This window comes from Lissotriton helveticus, chromosome 11 (assembly GCF_964261635.1).
Source record: "Lissotriton helveticus chromosome 11, aLisHel1.1, whole genome shotgun sequence".
In the NCBI taxonomy this organism is placed as follows: Eukaryota; Metazoa; Chordata; class Amphibia; order Caudata; family Salamandridae; genus Lissotriton; species Lissotriton helveticus.
The window spans coordinates 793,104,706-793,122,857 of NC_136072.1; the positions used below are offsets into that span (position 1 = coordinate 793,104,706).

At 43.8% G+C, this 18,152-nt stretch overlaps 1 protein-coding gene across 4 annotated transcripts in view; it reads left to right on the forward strand.

Moving 5' to 3' along the window:
• OGDH (oxoglutarate dehydrogenase) overlaps positions 1-18,152 on the forward strand; it is a 666,388-nt gene that overhangs the window by 186,993 nt on the left and 461,243 nt on the right. For 2 of the 4 annotated variants that reach the window (XM_078666770.1, XM_078666767.1), the window contains exons 5-7: positions 112-156; positions 7,004-7,119; positions 8,023-8,177. In XM_078666770.1, the coding sequence (XP_078522896.1) occupies positions 112-156; positions 7,004-7,119; positions 8,023-8,177 (316 nt within the window). The remainder of the gene's footprint in view (positions 1-111; positions 157-7,003; positions 7,120-8,022; positions 8,178-18,152) is intronic. The other 2 variants (XM_078666769.1, XM_078666768.1) reach the window with 1 other exon arrangement.

The following is an 18,152-nucleotide window of genomic DNA, read 5'->3' on the forward strand; positions in this document are numbered from 1 at the left end:
AGGCTCTGTTTTGCCCCCATTAACTTTTTTCCCGCATCCACAGTAGTCCTTACTAACTGACCAGGTCTTTCTGTCTTTTTCCTGGCGTGTGCCTGCAATTCCCTTTACCAGACCTTGCAGCATTCATGGAACGGCTGGGAGTTCTAACAGTGGGAGGTATGCAGACATCCTTTCTAACCATCCCGGGCATTGGTTCATAATTGGTCATATAATGGAACTAACCAGAGCATGCACCAATTGGATGAACAGACAATGAATTAATTTTAGTTCGAGGAATAAAACCTCCTGTTTGGAATACCTGAGTTCAAGGAGATGCATGTTTGTATTCCACGAATTCTGACTTGCTGAATTTGTGGATACGCTGGCACTTGTGTATGTAACTCCATGAAATTCAGTATCCCACTTATTTAACATGGGAAGAGTATTGTGCAGAAGGTGGGATTTTGATATACATTTTATGAGGCACTTCTGAAGACTCAGGAACGCCTCAAGTTATTGTGTAGTAGTTGACACCCTCCTTAGCTTCTTGATGACTTTTCTTAGAGAAACGTGCAGATAGCTGAAGGATGGTTGATGGGTGGTGAAGGAAAATTAAATTCTTATTGGTGTTGCAGTCTCCATTTGTACGACCTGAGGGCATAAGGGGACCTACAAGGATGGGTGGCTACGTATGAGATATAAGAAAGGAAACTGAGGAAATAAGGTGATGGAGGAAGGTCTTGAAGAATAGCCTGGGGAGAAAGGCATTAAAAGAAAGCTCATAGAGGAGAGAATTGAAAATGAATATGGAAGAGGGGATAGCAAAGAGCTCAGAGAAGTGGGTATAGGAAGGGGAGCCTGGGCATGAGGGCATAAATAAAAAGAGGGGTACAAAAGAAGGTTGGGCCGGAGGCATAGAGGGGAAATACACAGGCTGGTGTACGAATCAGCTGTTGCTCTTACAGAGGTCCACCCTGTGCAATCAAGCTGTGTATTAAATATGTATTGAAAAAATGCTCCTCCCATGTTAAATAATGTTTAGGAGTGTATATGATGTGTGGCTGTAATCCGATAAGCACTATGGACTATGCCCCAAAGGAGGGTAAGCCTATAGTTGTTTATGATCTGCGAATTACAGCTAAACCTAATTTTCTTGTATAATGTTCACACCACCAGAGGCTTGTAAACGTATGGGTTAGTTGAAGCATTCTGCTTTTCCTCCCGTATAATTCGAGAAAGATTAAAGTTGGCTTGCTGTAAATGTCTAGACATTTGGCCGTGGAAGGTCTTGCCCAGGTATGTGGATATGTATTCTTTTTGTGTAACTTTTGCCTTACTGGATGCATTTCAGTGTGCTTGTGAGCAGCTTATCAGGTTAGCAATTGCGCTGCTGTGTGTTAGTTAGCCAGTAGTCTGTAGAGGTCCAAGTCATCCTGCATAGTGTTGTCTCAGAGCCGCAAAAAAAAAAAAAGCGAGGAATCCTGGGATTGAAATTGATACAGAGACCACAGAAGGGGACACAAGAAATGCTCAACGCAACAGCCATGGAATTGATTGCAGAGACCAGTAGCAGTTGCTTCAGGATTAATAAGTTGCTAACTCTTCACTCTTGGGACTCTCCGTAGACATATGTATCATAGCTATATATCGTTTTTGGGGGGAAAATGATGAGTGAATGCGTGAATTAACAACTGCCACTGATAATTTATCTGGGTCATGTTCCAGGCAGTATTTTGTTTTGGGCTCTTTATGCCACTGCAGACGGGGACCAAGCATATATAAATAAGCCTTGGTCCTGCTGGGCCATGTGCGCTTCTGTATCCTTTTTGAAGTCACTAGCTGAACCATCTGTCATCCTCTCAGGGGGCAAACAAAGTTGCATAAGTGAATAGGTGTCTTTTTAATGTGTAGAATACTGTAACTAACTTGCACAGAACTAGAGAATGAGGACAAACATTCCAGTAGCTGTTATCCTTGGAGTCCTAGAAACAAGACTAGCACTCAAAGTAATAGAAAAGGAACAGATTGGCAGTAGACACTAATCCAGATTTATAGAAACAGGGCCATGGAACAAACTCTAGTTACAGGGCTGGCACACCAGGTGCACAAAACCAACTTGTATACAAAACGTGAGAGCGACCACATCCAACTGGCAACATTTGACGTGCATATGGCTGTGTTGCAGCTTTGAAGCATGTTTTTATACATAGTGGCACCCTGAAGCCTGCTTCACATGAGTATCTCCCTTATTGGCGCTTCTGTTTTAACAGCATGACTACTTGGGAGGTGGGAGGGCTGAAAGGTGTATTAATGTTGGAGAGGTTATAGAAACTATTGCATGCCCTTTTCTGATAAATAGTTGAGCAATTGACTCCAGTTCATCATCAGTGGAAAGTGAATTCATGGCTTGTGTGCTTTTCAGAGGAGTTTATGATGTTTAGTGGGTGTCCCAGATGACCATGTAGCCAAGGATAGTCTATCCATCAAGGCTTGTACAAGTCTTGCATGCCTAGGCAATTATACAGCAAAAACTACTTTAACGTACTCTTGTCAGGGGGACTGCTAAGAAATACAAGATGCCTCAGGGTATGTGGCCTTTCAAAGAAATTGATTTGTTGCAGTTGTATTTTTTTGGTGTGGGTGTTAAGTTTGTTAATTTCCGTAAGTATGTATCCATTTACTGATTTCACTTTTAAATATTTTTAGAAAGTTAATTGTATTGACTTTTAACACTCCTTAAAAGAAAATACAAACTTGAAGAACAAATACAATAACCAATAGTGTCATCACAGTAATTGTGGAGCAGCATTTAAATTAGGTTCTCAAGAGGAGGAAGGTCAGCATGAATATTGGCCACCATTCTTATTGTTTAGAAGGCAAAGGGTGGAACACATAATGGAGCAGGTACTCCACTTCGTATATTTCACCAACCTTCTTCAGTTCACTCCAGTCCACAACAAATAGACAATGGCCATCCTCTCCTTCCAGACTTAGCCAACATTTGTTGATGCGTAAACCACATTTTTCGAAGCCATTCACAAGCTTGTCCTACTGACCATAATCCCAGCCTATTTGCCAGTATACTGCCCTATTCCCTGGCTGCATCCCTCATAGCTGCCAGTACTTCCAAAATGAATAGGGTTAATAGTTTCCTTGTAAGGTCAAAGTGCCTAATATCCCAAACAAGGTAGTCCAATCTATCCTTTTCCTAGTATTGCAGCCCAGTCGTTCTAGGCCTGTCTCCAGAACATCTGCATGGTGGTACATTTTCACTTGTACTAAGCCCATTTCGTGCAACTTCATGCTCTTATAATACATTTAGTGGAGGTGCTTCAGTTGAAACCATTTAAGACTGGGCTGTACGGCCACTTCATCCAATACATCCACTTTAGTTTCTCCTGAATCACTTTCCCACCATTGTCAATTAAACCTTAATTGTGATAGAAGATCCACTCTTTTCTTGCAGCATATCATTGAACCACCTTGGGGGTTCTCATTTGCTCCCCTCACTAGCAAAGGAACTGTCACGAAAGAAGCACTTTTTAGAGCAGATGGTCATTGTTTAGCAGCGTGCACGTGACTAACAATAACAGGCACTGCTTGGGTGTCTCCATACTGCATTTATGGAAATCTTTAACAAGGACCTCAGGGCAGAGCGCTGTCCTCCTGTACAAGCTTACCAGTTCTCCATAAATTGACACGTGTGTGTGTGTGTGCGTGTGTGTGTGTGTGTGTGTGCGTGTGTGTGTGTGTTATTCACAATTTGGTCCTTGGGTTGGAAGATGCTGTACGCAGCTGACTTCACATTGGAGTCTGCTTAAATATGATTTAAGAAGCCTTATGAGTAAGCAGATATGTGAAAATGGAGGGTGACCTTCAGTCCACCAAAAATAATGAAGCCAAAGTGTGAGGTTTTTGCCTTCTTCAGAGTACACTAGCGCAGAGATTTCAGGCTCAAAGAGGTCACCACCTCTGGTGTCCTGAAGAGGTGCTTAAACAGATGTGGTTGTACTGTCCCATTGTACTTCACTTACAAGGAGCAAGGCTCTTCATGGTCAGGTTCTCTTCTGCCTTAATTTTTATATTTTATTTTTCTGAATTTGTGTTTACAACATGCATGCTGGACTTCAGTGGGTGAGCTGAAATACCGTTACCCATAACCCCTTCTCTTTGCAGTCTAACCTTTCTCATAATTCCTGTGTATGTGTGTTTAGCATTTCAAAAAAATAGTTTTTCTTTGGATTCTAAAGTTGCATCTTTTTCTTATCCTTCTTGGGTTACTTGTAATTATCCGAATTCTGTACTGATTACACAAATACAATTGCAGAAAATTGCCTGGGACTGGAAGGTTTAAGGACATCGAACCTCAGACAAGCAATCCTGGGAAAATAAATGCCCCGTCTCGGAGACTATGGGTTGTGTATTGGAAGGCAGGAATACTGTACCCTACTAAAATCTGGTTTTGAAAGTATTAGGCACAAGGAGGCTTGGACAAGGTCCTTGGGAAAGGCTACATCACAGTTAAAGAAGAGCCTGCCAGACCTTGAAGAGTAGAAACACTGACATTAGTAAAATCTAGTTTAGTAACTTGATGAGCTGTAAATAATCGGATGAGTCACAAACACTACACTTCTGACACATATCCGCCTATGTTTTGTTAGAGCAGATCAATTCTACTGGTGTCCCACTTAAAATATTTCTAAACATTTTAGAAGTTTATCTGTATTGTACCCATGTCCTGAATCGCTGTAGCTTTCTGTATCACAGTTATTATATTGTTGATTCTTATCAGTGAATATCAAGACACTTACCACAATCATTTCACTTTTGACATCACCATTTATTAAATAAAATAAAAAATCTTGAATGTATTTACATGCTTAGTCCATTATTATTTTGGCACACAATTCTAATTTAGTTCAAAAAGTTCCCAAAGTGTTTTGGGAACTGTGTTGACCCATCGTCAGAGCAGCATTATAATTGGATCAATATTATAGAGTAAATTATTTAAACATCACATTAATCCCTAATTTCTGTCAAGAACTTTGTATATTTAGACCCCAATTTATTGTTACTCATTTAAACAAAGTTCCATTTCACTTCCGTAGCAGTGTTCAAATGGTGCCACATACCTCTTGGTTACCTGGAATCTATGTGGCCGCCTTGCATCCATATTGATCTCATCTCATTTTGCCAAGAAGGATCCTAATTTGATTTTTACAGTGCTCAAGAGTAATACCTTTGAGACTCTGCCAGTGTTTGATTAGCGGTCTATTCTTGAAAGATTTTCTCCCACTCTTTGCATTGACATTACTTCTGCAACCAGGTGTATGGCATTCAACGCCCTCTTGGCTTGTGAAAATGACACGGCTTAAAAGTTAGCCATTTCCTTCAAAATCACTCTTTAGTTTATTCTGATGGTTCTGTCAGATTATCATCTGAATAAGTAAAACTATCTACCAGGGTTTTCTTTCCCCAAAGCTTCATTACAGTATAGCAGATAAGATCCTCTACGCTCAGTTTAAAAGCCAAAGGCATGTTAAGTTCTGCACGTTTGTTGGCAACCTAAAGGGAAATTGCCCATGAAAGTATGCATTTGTACCCAAATTAATATTACCATGCTAAACTTGCTACTCTGATTACTTGGTGGACCTCAACTTAAAGTTCTTATTGGAAGTTTGACCAGAAATTAAATACCATAGATTGTTGGGCAAGTGTTTTTAGATAGTTACCCCAGGGATGTAATTTAGTAATTACGCTCTGAGTGAGAGGGCCAACTCAATGACCCTTTTCCTTTGTAGAAGCTTGAAGGTCCGCTTATGACCAAAGTGTTTGTACTTGGGAGCATTTTCCATAAAGTGGAAAGAAGATGGGGCTGGGCACAAGACTCAGAGAAAATAGGATGTATTGTGCCTTGTACTCTTAATCCTTAGACTATTTCCTGTTAGCAACACCCTTCACCTTTCTCCGCATTTGGCAAAAGTGTATTAATGAATAATAATGAATAAATATATATATATATTTAACATTTATCAAGATGTTTGGTCATGAAATGGCAAAAGATATCACAGTGGAAGAGAGTTAACAGATTAATATCAGAGGCAGCCTAACCGTATTCCATTGTTGTGCTGAGATTTGTTGAATTCTGTAGCTGTGCTGCTCCTTCTAAATGCATGATTTCCCAAAAATGATCTCCATTATGAGTTTGGGGTCGAAATTTCTGTTCTGTCCATCTTTTCTTATAATCACATTTTTAGTTTTTTGGCATTTTGGTAGTGCCTTCGAAATCAGAGCAGTCAGCTAAGAGGAAGGAAATGAGGTTCCAACTAGAGTTAGTTGCTGACGTAAAATCATCATTTTGAATTCTGAATCTAGTATCCTTACATTGAAAGTGCAGAGGGTAAACTGCTGCAACAGTGGAGTTGTGACCAAAGTAGGCTATCTTCTAGACCATTACGTGAACTTCTCACCTTCTCTTTTCACCTTGCTGAAGGTCACCTTAAACGGTTTTCGCAACAGCTATTAAATATATAATTAATGTCACCCACACCCCTTTTTCCCCTTCCTTTCCAAATTGCCTCTTTTCTTACCCCATTGCTTTCAATTTGTGTCCATTGCATATGTCGGCCTTTCATTGTTTGTGCCCTACCTATTTCGGTTTAATTTTTATTCACACCGTCTTTGCTTTATGTGTAACCTGTTTTTAATGTGACGTTATTTCCTTGAGCACCATGCTTCTTTAAATTTTGTTTTGATAAACCTGTTGCTTTCTGCAAAATACATGTTATGTTTTATGCGTACCTATTGTGCATTATTTGTACGTGTTTTTTGTTTACAATTTTATTTCTTTCCTGGCTGTTTGTGTTTGCAATTTTATTGCTTTGGATGTACCCTTTCCTGTCTTGCATCACTTTTCCTCTTCGGTCTTTGAAATGGGATTTTGCGCTGGCTGTCATGTTCTATGTTCTCCCTCGCTCCTTCTGAATGGTGCTTGTGCATGTCCTGCCTGCCTTGGACACTGTAGGTTTCTATGGACTGGAAGAATCTGACCTGGACAAGGTTTTCCATCTGCCAACAACCACCTTCATCGGAGGAAATGAGACTGCACTCCCACTCCGCGAGATCATCCGTCGTCTGGAGGTGAGCCACATTCGCTTTTGGTGTCTTTACCAAATGCAATGGAGAGGTATATGTAGTGTCTAGATTGTGTTAATTATAAGATAGAATAAGAGTCCGAGCAGGTGGATTTTAAGTTTTTAGTGATTTTTGATGCAAGAGAAGGGATAGGCGACTCATATGAACAAGTGATAAGATAATCTGTAGAACAGAATAAAACAATGGCTAGAGCAGGCAGTAGTTGTAAGTAGAAGGCAGGATTTGAGGGCTGCATGAGAACAAGTGTGGTAGAGTACTGATTTATGTTTGAATTGTCAGTGATTTGTTTGTAGGTGGACCCACGGTAGTTGAGGGCAGGGAAAGGAAAAATGTAGTAGATGCAATTGAAAAATCCCTTAATGGAGAGCTAATCAAGATGGGGAAGGGGGCAAATTCTTGTGAGAATTTGCTAGTTTCAACAGAGAATTCCTAGTGGCTTTTATGGATGAGGGAATTTCAAGAGATTGATGGTGAAGTGGAAAGAACCTTCGTGGGAGGGTGAGCAATTGGAAGGAGACATTCATTGTTACACGTCTGTGTATGAAAGACTAGTGTAGTGAATGGGAAGTAGGTGAGACTTCTTGGGACTGCAAGTGGTGGAAAGGAGTAAGAGGACCTCCCAGCTTAGGGAGCTGTGGTTCACAGGGGAGAGGTTTGAAAGGATGGGAGAAGCTCTTGCCGTGAACCGAGAATAAGGAACCTCATCGAAAAAAATGACGACCATCAGAATGGCATACCTGGCAGGGCCAGAACCTGACCTTGCAACACTGATTTATAGTTGCTCTTTGCAGCTTGTTGGGAGTCTCTTCCACCCATATATGGTGGTCTGATTGCTTTTAACTCTTAGTAAAAGTTACATGATTTGATTAATTTCCTTTCTGAATGCAGATGGCATACTGTCAACACATCGGTGTGGAGTTTATGTTCATCAATGACATGGAGCAGTGCCAGTGGATAAGAGAAAAATTTGAGCGCCCTGGAATAATGCAGTTCAACAGTGAGGAGAAGCGCACCCTTCTGGCCAGGCTGGTGCGTTCCACCAGGTAAGACTACCCCCATCTTTGCTCCTTCAATGGTCACTCAATAGATGGCAATAGTCACTGCTTCTATTTTAGAGCATACATCTTCAATATTAGGCACAACGTATTGTATCGCACTTCGCACGCTACGCAAACTGCGTAGTGCTGTAGGGAAATGCTGTTCGCTCTGATTGCACAGTGCCGGTTGCTTGTCCGCACTGTGCAATCATTGCAAACGGCATCTTGCACAGTGCAAGCGGTCGTTTTCTGCCGCTCGAGTAGATTTGTACTCGAGCTGCAGCTTTCTTAACGCGGACTGGTAGTTTCTCTCGGCGCGAGCATATGCGACCACTCGTAATGAGAAACCTGACCTCCCTGTGTTGAGAATCTCACCGGGAGGTTTATTTTCCACGCTCACGATCGGCAACTTGATGTTGCTGATCGCGAACGAGGAAAAAGTCTCGCCGGGATGTTGATTTTGCTAGCTCGCGGTCACTAACTTGACATTGAGGACCGCGAGCAAGCAAAAAATGCCCGCCACGCTACCCGTTTTTGCACTGTGCTACGTGCAATTTGTGTAGTAGCGCAAACTACGCACGCTCCACGAGCATAGCGTAGCACTACGCCCAGGGTTACTTCTCATATTGTCAATTAATCCTTGAAGAGAAAATGAATGCAGCATGAAATGTTGCAATATCTACTTTTTGTTTGTCCAAATTCCCACAAAATTATCGCTTACTATAAATTATTAATCTACGGTTAAGTCTAGCCAAAATGTTTTCTTCCATAGACTATCATTTTTGGATAATATTAAAATGTTCTTAAGCGCAGACCTTTCTTCTAAAATATGCTGCTTCTGCGTAAGGTATTCCAGGATTCAAACAGTGTGAATATGACATCATAGTTCAATGCTAGGATGCATATCCTAGTCTCATTCAGTGGTTGTAGCAGATATACAGAGCACTGCACATATACCTCTTGCACATGCACCACAGTACTTTCTTGTGGATAATGTTAAACGTCCAAGGGGCAGGAAGGTTGCGTATAGATTTTTGCAACAGACACTATGCGTGGCATTGCTATAAACTGGATGGGACAGAGTGCCCGATTTTATTTGCTGGCGTAGCAATGTTTTGGAACAATCCATAGCAGAGGAATCTCGCATGAGTCTACCAGATGCGCTGATAAAGCAATAGAAGATCTTGCTGTTTTGAAGGACTTGTTTGCCGCTTTCCTCGATCCGGAGGGGACTATGATCTCTTTGGCCGGTGAGGGTACATAAAATGGGCAGACCAATTTATTTATTCAAAGTTTTATATAGCGCGAACAAGATCCTTACATATATCAGAGCGCTTCACAGAGACAGGGGTAGGAGGCAGCAGGAATGAACAAGATAATGGGAGCAGTATAGTAATCACTAACATAATAGGATAACAGTAATGTACAGAAACATATACATTTACAATCAGGTAAACAAGTAATATAAGACGGCACAAGTCATTGATCCCACTACAGAGGGTTCAGGTAAAACCTTGGATGTGTGGATGGCTTATACCAATTTCTTAGGATAAAGAAAGCACTGGGTGGGGGCATCGGGAGGGTGATTCAATGAATCAAAGTGTATCATATATTGGGTAGTGTACCATCAAATAGGAGTATAGTGCCAAAGAGCAAGGTGATCAGTGATACAAAGCGATGCAGAGTCTCAGATCCAGTACCTATAAAGTTCAGGAGATCTTGGCCAGAAGGATTGCTTTCACCTCTTTCTTGAAGAGTGCAGTGGAGGAGATAAGCCTGATTTCCGGAGGGAGCGCATTCCAGATCCTGGGTGCCATTCCTGAGAAGGAGCGCTTGTATGTTTTCTCTTTCCGGAATCTACGAGGTTTCAGGAGTAGATTTTTTGTACTTCTATTGGATCTCGACCCTCCTGATATAGACAACTTTTGAGCGAGGTAGTTGGGTGCATTGTGGTGCACGGCCGAGTGTGTCATAACTGCAATTTTTAGCTGTATTCTGGCTTCAAAAGGCAGCCATTTTAGAGATTTTAAGTCTGGGGTTATATGCGAATGTTTTCTTGAGCCAGTAATGAGTCTCGCGGCGGCGTTCAGGGAGGCTCTTAGGGGTGCTGTTGTGGATAGCGGGAGTCCGCTGAGGGCCACAATTCCGTAGTCTATGCGAGGGATGACTAAAGCTTGTACAGCAGTTTGGAAGTCTTTGGCAGGGAGGAAGGGCTTACGTTTCCTCAGTGTGTTGATTTGGAAATTAGCTCCTTTTGTGGCTTTGCTAATGTGCTGTTGCATGTTGAGCTTGGCGTCGAGTGTGATGCCTAGGGATTTCGCCGAGTCCACGATGGTAGGTTGGACATTGAGTGCTGTTAGGTTATTGAGCCAAGTTTGGGTGGTGGAAATTTTCGCCGGGGGTGAGATGAGTAGGAACTCAGTTTTCAGCGCATTTAGTTTGAGGTGATTATCAGCCAACCAAGATTGAGTGTTACTAAGTGTGGAGTTCAGAAGTTTGATGTCTTCCGGGGATTGTAGCTTTAGGTAAAGTTGTGTGTCATCGGCGTACATATGGAATTGAACATTGGATGCTTGGAGCAAGGTGGCGAGCGGTTCCATGACGAGGTTGAACAGTGTGGGGGAGAGGGAGGATCCTTGTGGAACACCTAGATCTGCAGGCACCGATGTAGATAGTACATTGTCGATCTTGAACTTCTGAGACCGGTTATGAAGGAAGGAAGAAAACCATCTGAGAACAGTTCCCGATAGACCCATTCTAGTGCTTAGCAGCTCCAGTAAGTTCTCATGTTTCATACCAATGGTGAAGAAACTGTCATGTAGGGTGACCCATAGCAGAGGTACCCTGGATTATGATCGTTGTTTATTTGAACACAGAAGGTCGTGTGTCTGGGGTCACAGAAAAAGGTATATAGGGACTGTTGGGTGTTCCTTATGTTTCCCTGAACCATTCGCGCTCACTTGCATACCAATGTCACTTAATGCTGTTGTACTGTTAACGCTAAAATTAAATAAAGGTTTTAAAAAACAATAAGTCTAATTCAGCGTTTTAGCCTAAGTGCATAATTTGATTTGGTTATGGCGAGCATATTAGGGAGGATTTTTCATGGCATCGTGGCAAAATTGGGGTTATTGTGCTATGTCCCCTGTAGGTACTCTTGGTCGCGGTGGTGTCCCAGGCAACATAACTGTAGCACTTGTGTGCAGTCTCAGCTTACTGTGGGTTTAAAGACTCTGGTTCATTATGACACAATGTTACACTCAATAACTTCACTGCCTAGCCAGTGTGTGGAACGAAACGCACTTGAACAGTTGAGTAAAAAGTATGTTTAAAATGAAAATAATCAGTGAAAACCAGAAGGTGTTTGTACGGAGTTATAACCCTAAAATGTTTCACAGTTTTCTTATGTTAGGTGCCATGCTCTCTCAAGATTGAGACACGGGCCATTATTTTCCTATGGGAGATATTTCAGGTTGACTTAGTTAATTTTTGAAGCGGGAAGGTCTCTTTAGTTTTGAAAAGGCTGCTTCTTACACTCATTCCTTGTGGTGGGGGGATTAGCACAGGAGGCACAGGAAACATTAAGGTAAGTAACATAGGCTGGAATTTGTTATGGTGGAGCCAAATGACCCCGCTCCTAGCAGCTTCCCTATGTCAACACTCTTGGAACCATCAGCGCAGATTCCAATATATTGAGCATTTCAGGCGTCACTTACGTCTTATCCAGATTTTGTGCCATCTAGTACTGACCCAGGGGTGTTTCTCAATGTGATATTCTGCATTTTCTCCAGGGCTTTGGCTCTCTAGCATGGCACTGGGATTCCTTTGGGCCTCTAAGTGTTCATGCCTATGGCGCCGGACCTTTGGCCATTGGATCTGCTTTCACTCCAGTACACAGATACGCAGGGCAGCCATCAGCACTTTGGACGGCTCCCCCAAAGCCTCAGACACCGCCACCTCCACTGAGTTAGCCACTGTGAATGGCTCTTCAGTCTACAGAGCCCCCTTTCTCAGAACAGAGCCCAGAGGGAAACCCAGAGACTCTTGAAAGAAGAGTATAGGCAAAGAATTAATGAGCTCTTCGGAGCAAACTGTGGCACCCTCAACCTGTACACCTATGGGGACGACAGAGATATGAGCGAAGAGGCTTATCCTTGGGCAAGTGGACTTGATATGTCACCAGAGAGATAGTCTCCCCCCAAAGTTCTCCAACACCTGAGATTCATTTCATTGTATTTTCAGGAATGCAGTGGAAGCGCTGGCCCTGCAACTGCAGACAGTAGATGTGTGACAACTTATGTCCTTAAGGAGCTTTTCCCTCCATCTGCTCCAACATCAGAAACTTGCCTTCCATTAAATGAATCCCTGGCAGAACCAGTCTTGGCAGCCTGGGAGAAGCTCACCGTAGTGCCTGCGGTGAATAGATGTCATCTACCCGTTCCTGGTTATCCAACCTTTCGGTCAGCACATCTGAAACCGGATAGTTTGGTCATACAAGCTTCCCCCTCTCCCGGTCAGGTGGCAGGCACGTTCTGCACAGTTTCCTCGGACAGAGAATCGAAGTGGCTGGAAGCATGGGAGAAGAAAATATTTTCAACTTGCAGCCTGGCATTAGAGTCCCCCACGTGCTAACTGCCTGTATGCTCACTACACTCCTTATAGGACATGGCCTTGATAGTCACTGCACTTCTTCCGGAGGACATGCAAGCGCATTTCCAAATGATAGTGAAGGATGAGCAAAATGCCTTATGGCACATCATCAAGTCGTTCTAGACATGGCTGATTCCGAGTCGAGATGCACTGGTACAAAGCTGGGTCTTCATTCATCGCCACGGTTTGCTTGGGACTTCTTGCTTCTTGAACAATGTATGGCTAACCTCATGGATCTCACCTTCGATGACGTTAGATTGTATTCCGACAAAGCTGACCCTGTACTAGAGCACTTCAGGGCCAGCAAGTCAACTGCTCAGTCTTTGGATCTCCAACAGCCTCAACTCCAGAGAAACTACTGTCCATTTCAACATTTTCGGTATTTCACCAGGGTTTTCTCCTTTTGTCAGTGCCAACCCTAAAAGCCCCAGACTGTGCAGCCCCAGAACCCGCTGGCCTGCCAATAGAGGGTAGAGGCAAGGACCGTGGCTCTCTCCAGGAAGCTGCCTCCTCTTCCTCTCCTACACCACTGGTTAAACAGGACTTTTTTGCTCCCGCAAGCCAACACGTAGCTTGTGGAACACCATTACTTTCAATTATATAGAGGTTACTGTAGGAAGCTGTGTTTCTGTTGCAGTAACCCCACACTTTGTCAAATTACTGATGCACTTTGACTCTATGTGCCCTGGGTCCCTGCCAATCAGGTTCCCAGGGCCTGTGTTCTTTCCCAAAACTGTACTCTGTACCCCAAATTAGCACCTCTCTGGCTACATGTCAGTCCCTTGTAAAAGGTACCATGGGTAACAAGGGCACTGTGGCCAGGGAATACCTCTAAAGGCTGCAGCACTTATTGTGCTGCCCTCAGAGTCCCTGTACCATTGCACACACATACTGCCATTGCAGGCTCTGTGTTTTGGTGCAGAACAAAGTGAAGAGTCGACATGGCACACATCCCTGTGTGCCATGCCTACAACCCACTGCCCTGACATAGGTAAGCTACCTCTCTAGCTCGGTGCACTATACCAGTGGCTAGGGTACAGGTGCATGAGCCCTGTACCCCTACAGTGTTTAGACCAATTCTTAGGCATTGTAAGTGCAGTAATACCATTAAGAGTATATGATGCTGGGAGTTTGTCATTAAGAACTCCAAAGCACCATAATGGCTTTACTGAAAACTGGGAAGTTTGGTATCCACCTTCTCAGCGCATTAAACCCACACTGATGCCAGTGTGGGATTTAATGAAAATGCACTCAGAGGGCATCTTAGTGATGCCCCCTGAAAAACAACCAGCCTCTGGTGGGTTCCCTGACTGGTACACACCAGCCCGCCACCGCGAGACATGTTTCTGGAACTTCGCTCCCTGAGCCCAGAAACAAAGCCTTTCCTGGGCGGATGTGTACACACCTTCCCCAGGCCATGAAGAGCCATTTGTGGCAGGGAAGTTTCAAAAGCCTTGCCACCTTTTGTAATGCGACCCCCAGCCTCTTCTGCTATCAGGAGCAGCCCCCCCCCCCCAACTGTGAGTGGCCCGGTAAGGTGAAATCCAACCTCAAGACACCCTAGCATCCAACTGCCCTGTGTCCTGGAGAAGAGAGCCCGAGGTGCACCTATGTCCTCCTAAGCCCTCCAACTTACCTGACCAGCTGTTGGTTCCTCCCGGAAGTCTTCCTAGACCTAGCCTGCAGCCTAAGTCAAAAACTGGCAACTCCCATTGAAAACAGGGCACCCAACGCCAAAACCGGATTCAGCTGCCGCTGCGGGTGCACTTTGGTTGCTAACTCTGATCCCCCTTTGCTCTGAGCCTAACACCGGGATCTTTGCTCCCACAACCTTGTGGCCTGCTCGTGAGCAGCCATCAACCGGAGGCCCCCTATCCCCCATTGGATATCATTGGGCCATCGCACTCTGCACCCGGCCACCCTAGTGCCGCTGAGTGTGCTTTGAGAGTGCATCCTTGTCCCTTGGGAAACCTGGTTCTAACCCCAGAATACTAACTCCCACAAATTTGTACTTACCTGAAAACCGATAACTCTATTTCCTTCCATAGGATTGCATTGACTGCTTTTTCCTGCATATAACTAAAAACTGCTTTGCTTACCTTTTCCCTAGGAAATGTCCCAGTGTGATCTTTCGGCATATCGTAGAAAAAGTAATCTGTAAAGTACTCAAAAGTTACCTAAATGTAATTTCCACTGTATTGAAAAGATTTACAAACTTGTAACAAAGACTTTTCATTCAGCTTGCTTGTATTGTTCACCCTGCCTTGAAAAGTACAATTTACACTTATCTGTACCAGGCTTGCTTGGTTCTAGAAAATAAATATACCTAAATAATATTTTTATAGAAACAAAATTGGTCTGAGTTGAGGCTTTTGATTGTGTGACATCATTTGCTGATTGAGTGTGTACAACAAATGCTTAATTCTACCCTCTGATAAAGACTTACTGCTCACCCACACTACCACGAATAGAGAGTAAGGTGCTATCTACGTTTACCTCCGCCTACCTTTGGGGTTCCAAGGGACTCTGTAAATACCATACCTCATTTTTGTATAGTATAGCTTCCTACAGTTACAAACTTCCCTTCCTTTAGTATCCTCGTTCCATCCTGGCCTGCTGTCCTCTGACCCCAACAGACCTATCTTTCGGTCCTTCAGAAAGAAGTCCCAGCACAGTAAGCAACTGTGGAGCTAGAGCCAGATCAGAAAAATGGACAGGGATGTTTTTCCTGTTTCTTAGGACAGTAGTTTGCGACTGATCCTGGACTTCAGAGAATTTAATTTCTTCCTCAAAAAGAAAAAGCTAAAGATGCGTACTCTAGCTCTAGTGTTACTGGCATTGGAAACTGGTGAATGGATGCTGTCACTTGACCTGCAGGATGCGTACTTCCTCCATCCAGTCCTGGGGTCACTAGTATTTGCATTTTGTAGTGGGTTGTACGCACTAGCAATTTGCATTGTTCACACTTGGATTAACATTTGTACCTCAAGTCTTCACAAAGGTGGTGGCAGTGGTTGAGGCCCACCTCAGGATGACCTCAACCAAAATCCCAATTTTCACGTACCTGGATGACTGACCAATCAACGCTAGGTAACCACAGATAGTGTTGCCCCATCTGCAGTGGACAGTCTTGCTACTGTTCGACCTGTGCTTTTTAATCAGTGAGCCAAAACCTCACCTGAGGCACCCCAACATACTTTTCTTCCTTTACAGAGAATAGATGACATAAACTGAATTATTATATTGTTCCAACTGGCAATGAGAATTCCAGTCCCGAATGCCCTGCAATATCTAGGATAGTGGCTTACTACATGCTCCTAGTCATGCATGCACATTGGCACATGAGGGCCTTGCAGTGTTGCCTCCACAGGCAGTGGCTTAAGTACAGAGGATACCTGACGATCTTCATGGTATTCTCCCCTCTGTACTGCAGTGGAAGTTGCTTGAGATGGAGAGGAGAACTTGATCTTGTGGGGCAGGATGACCGTTCGTCGTCCTCTTGTCGGAATAAACAGCAAAGCTCTTGCCTGGATAACATCATTTTTGGGAAATAGAAACCAGATTGTTACACTAGGTAGCTACAAATCTAGAGGAAAGCTGCTTTCCTCGGGGGTCCCTCAGGGATCCTCCCTGAGCCCGACCCTTTTTAACCTGTACATGTCCCTGTTGCTTTCACTAATTGATTCCTTCAACATTGAAGCAATTGCTTATGCAGATGATACTCAACTGATTCTCACCCTGGATAAAAACTCCACCGCAGCAGAAGAAAAATTTCACCTCTGCCTCAACACGGTAATGAAGTGGATGGAATCAAATCATCTCAGATGCAATAGCTCAAAAACGGAAATCATGATGTTCGGAAAATCAAATGATTTCAAACCCACCTTATGGTGGCCCTCAAACTCAGACCCCCCCGCCCACCACAGTAGACACCGCAAAAAATCTAGGTTTCAAATTTGACCCCACGCTTTCCTTTCATAAGCAGGCGCTCATTGTTGCAGGAACTTGTTTTCAAACTATAAAAACCCCAAGAAAATTCTTTGACCTACTCCCTCTGCATGCTAGGAAGACAGTAGCAGTGGCATTGATCCTGTCACGCTTTGACTACTGTAACAGCTTATATGCAGGAACAAAAAAGACGGTGGTTAAAAGATTACAAGTGGTCCAGAATTCCGCCGCAAGGCTGGTACTTGGGCTCCCTAAGCGCTCTCCCTCGGCCGAAGCTTTAAAAATCCTCCACTGGCTGCCTATTCACAAAAGGATCCTGTTCATGGTCCTAATCACCACCTACAAAGCCATAAGCGAAACTGGCCCACAATATCTCAGAAATAAAATTAGGCCATACAAAACCAAACGAACCTTGCGGTCTACATATGAAAACCTACTCACCATCCCCAACTTTAAAATGAAAACCCGGGGAGGCAAAACCTTGGCAGCACTTGGTACAAAGGCCTGGAACAAACTGCCAACACAACTAAGGCTCACCCATAACGAACCCGCCTTCAGGAAGCTTCTAAAAACCTGGATCTTTGGTTCTCCAGATCGTCAAATACTATCGCTAATATGATCCTTCACACCTTCCACCCTCTCCTCCCCCCCTCTCCTCCCCCCCTCTCCTCCCCCCCCTCCTCCCCCCCCCCACCCCCCTACCCCCTCCCCCTGTTGTTTTTTTCTTCTGCTGACGTCCAAAAAGCGCCAAGATGCTCCATGGAGTGAACGTTGCGTTTATATAAAAAACCCATTTCATTCATTCCTACCTGGCTAAGGTAGGGACAAATGCCCCCACCATAAAGTGGGGAAGTAATCTAGAAGATCTGTAGATCGGAGGCCTTTGGACTCCAGAGGAACCGGTGCTTCACATCAATATGTTGTAACTGTGTACGATTCGGCTAGAGCTGAAGGCCTTCCTCCACTACATCCAAGGTCAGGCCTTCCAGATCTTGATGCACAACACAACAGTGATGTGGTGTGACGACAAGTATGGGGGGGTTGGGGTCTTAGGTCCTTTGTCTGGAAGCATTGAGACTGTGGCCCTGGTCTCTGTGTCAGGGGATCTAGTTGAGCACCAATCACCTAGCCAGGTCTCTGAATGTCAGAGCTGACCGCTTGAACAGTCGTTATCTTGTTGATATTAAGTGGAGTCTCCTACCGGAGGAAGTCCATGACCTCTTAGCCCAGTGGGGCACTCCTTAGATAGGCTTGATTATCTTAGTGGGAAATATTCAATGCTAGTAGTTCTGTACCCTCCAGTATCCGTTTAGATAACCTTGCACGATGCTCTTCAGTTGATGAGAATCTTTTTGCGGCACTTTGCTTTTCCTCCAACATGGT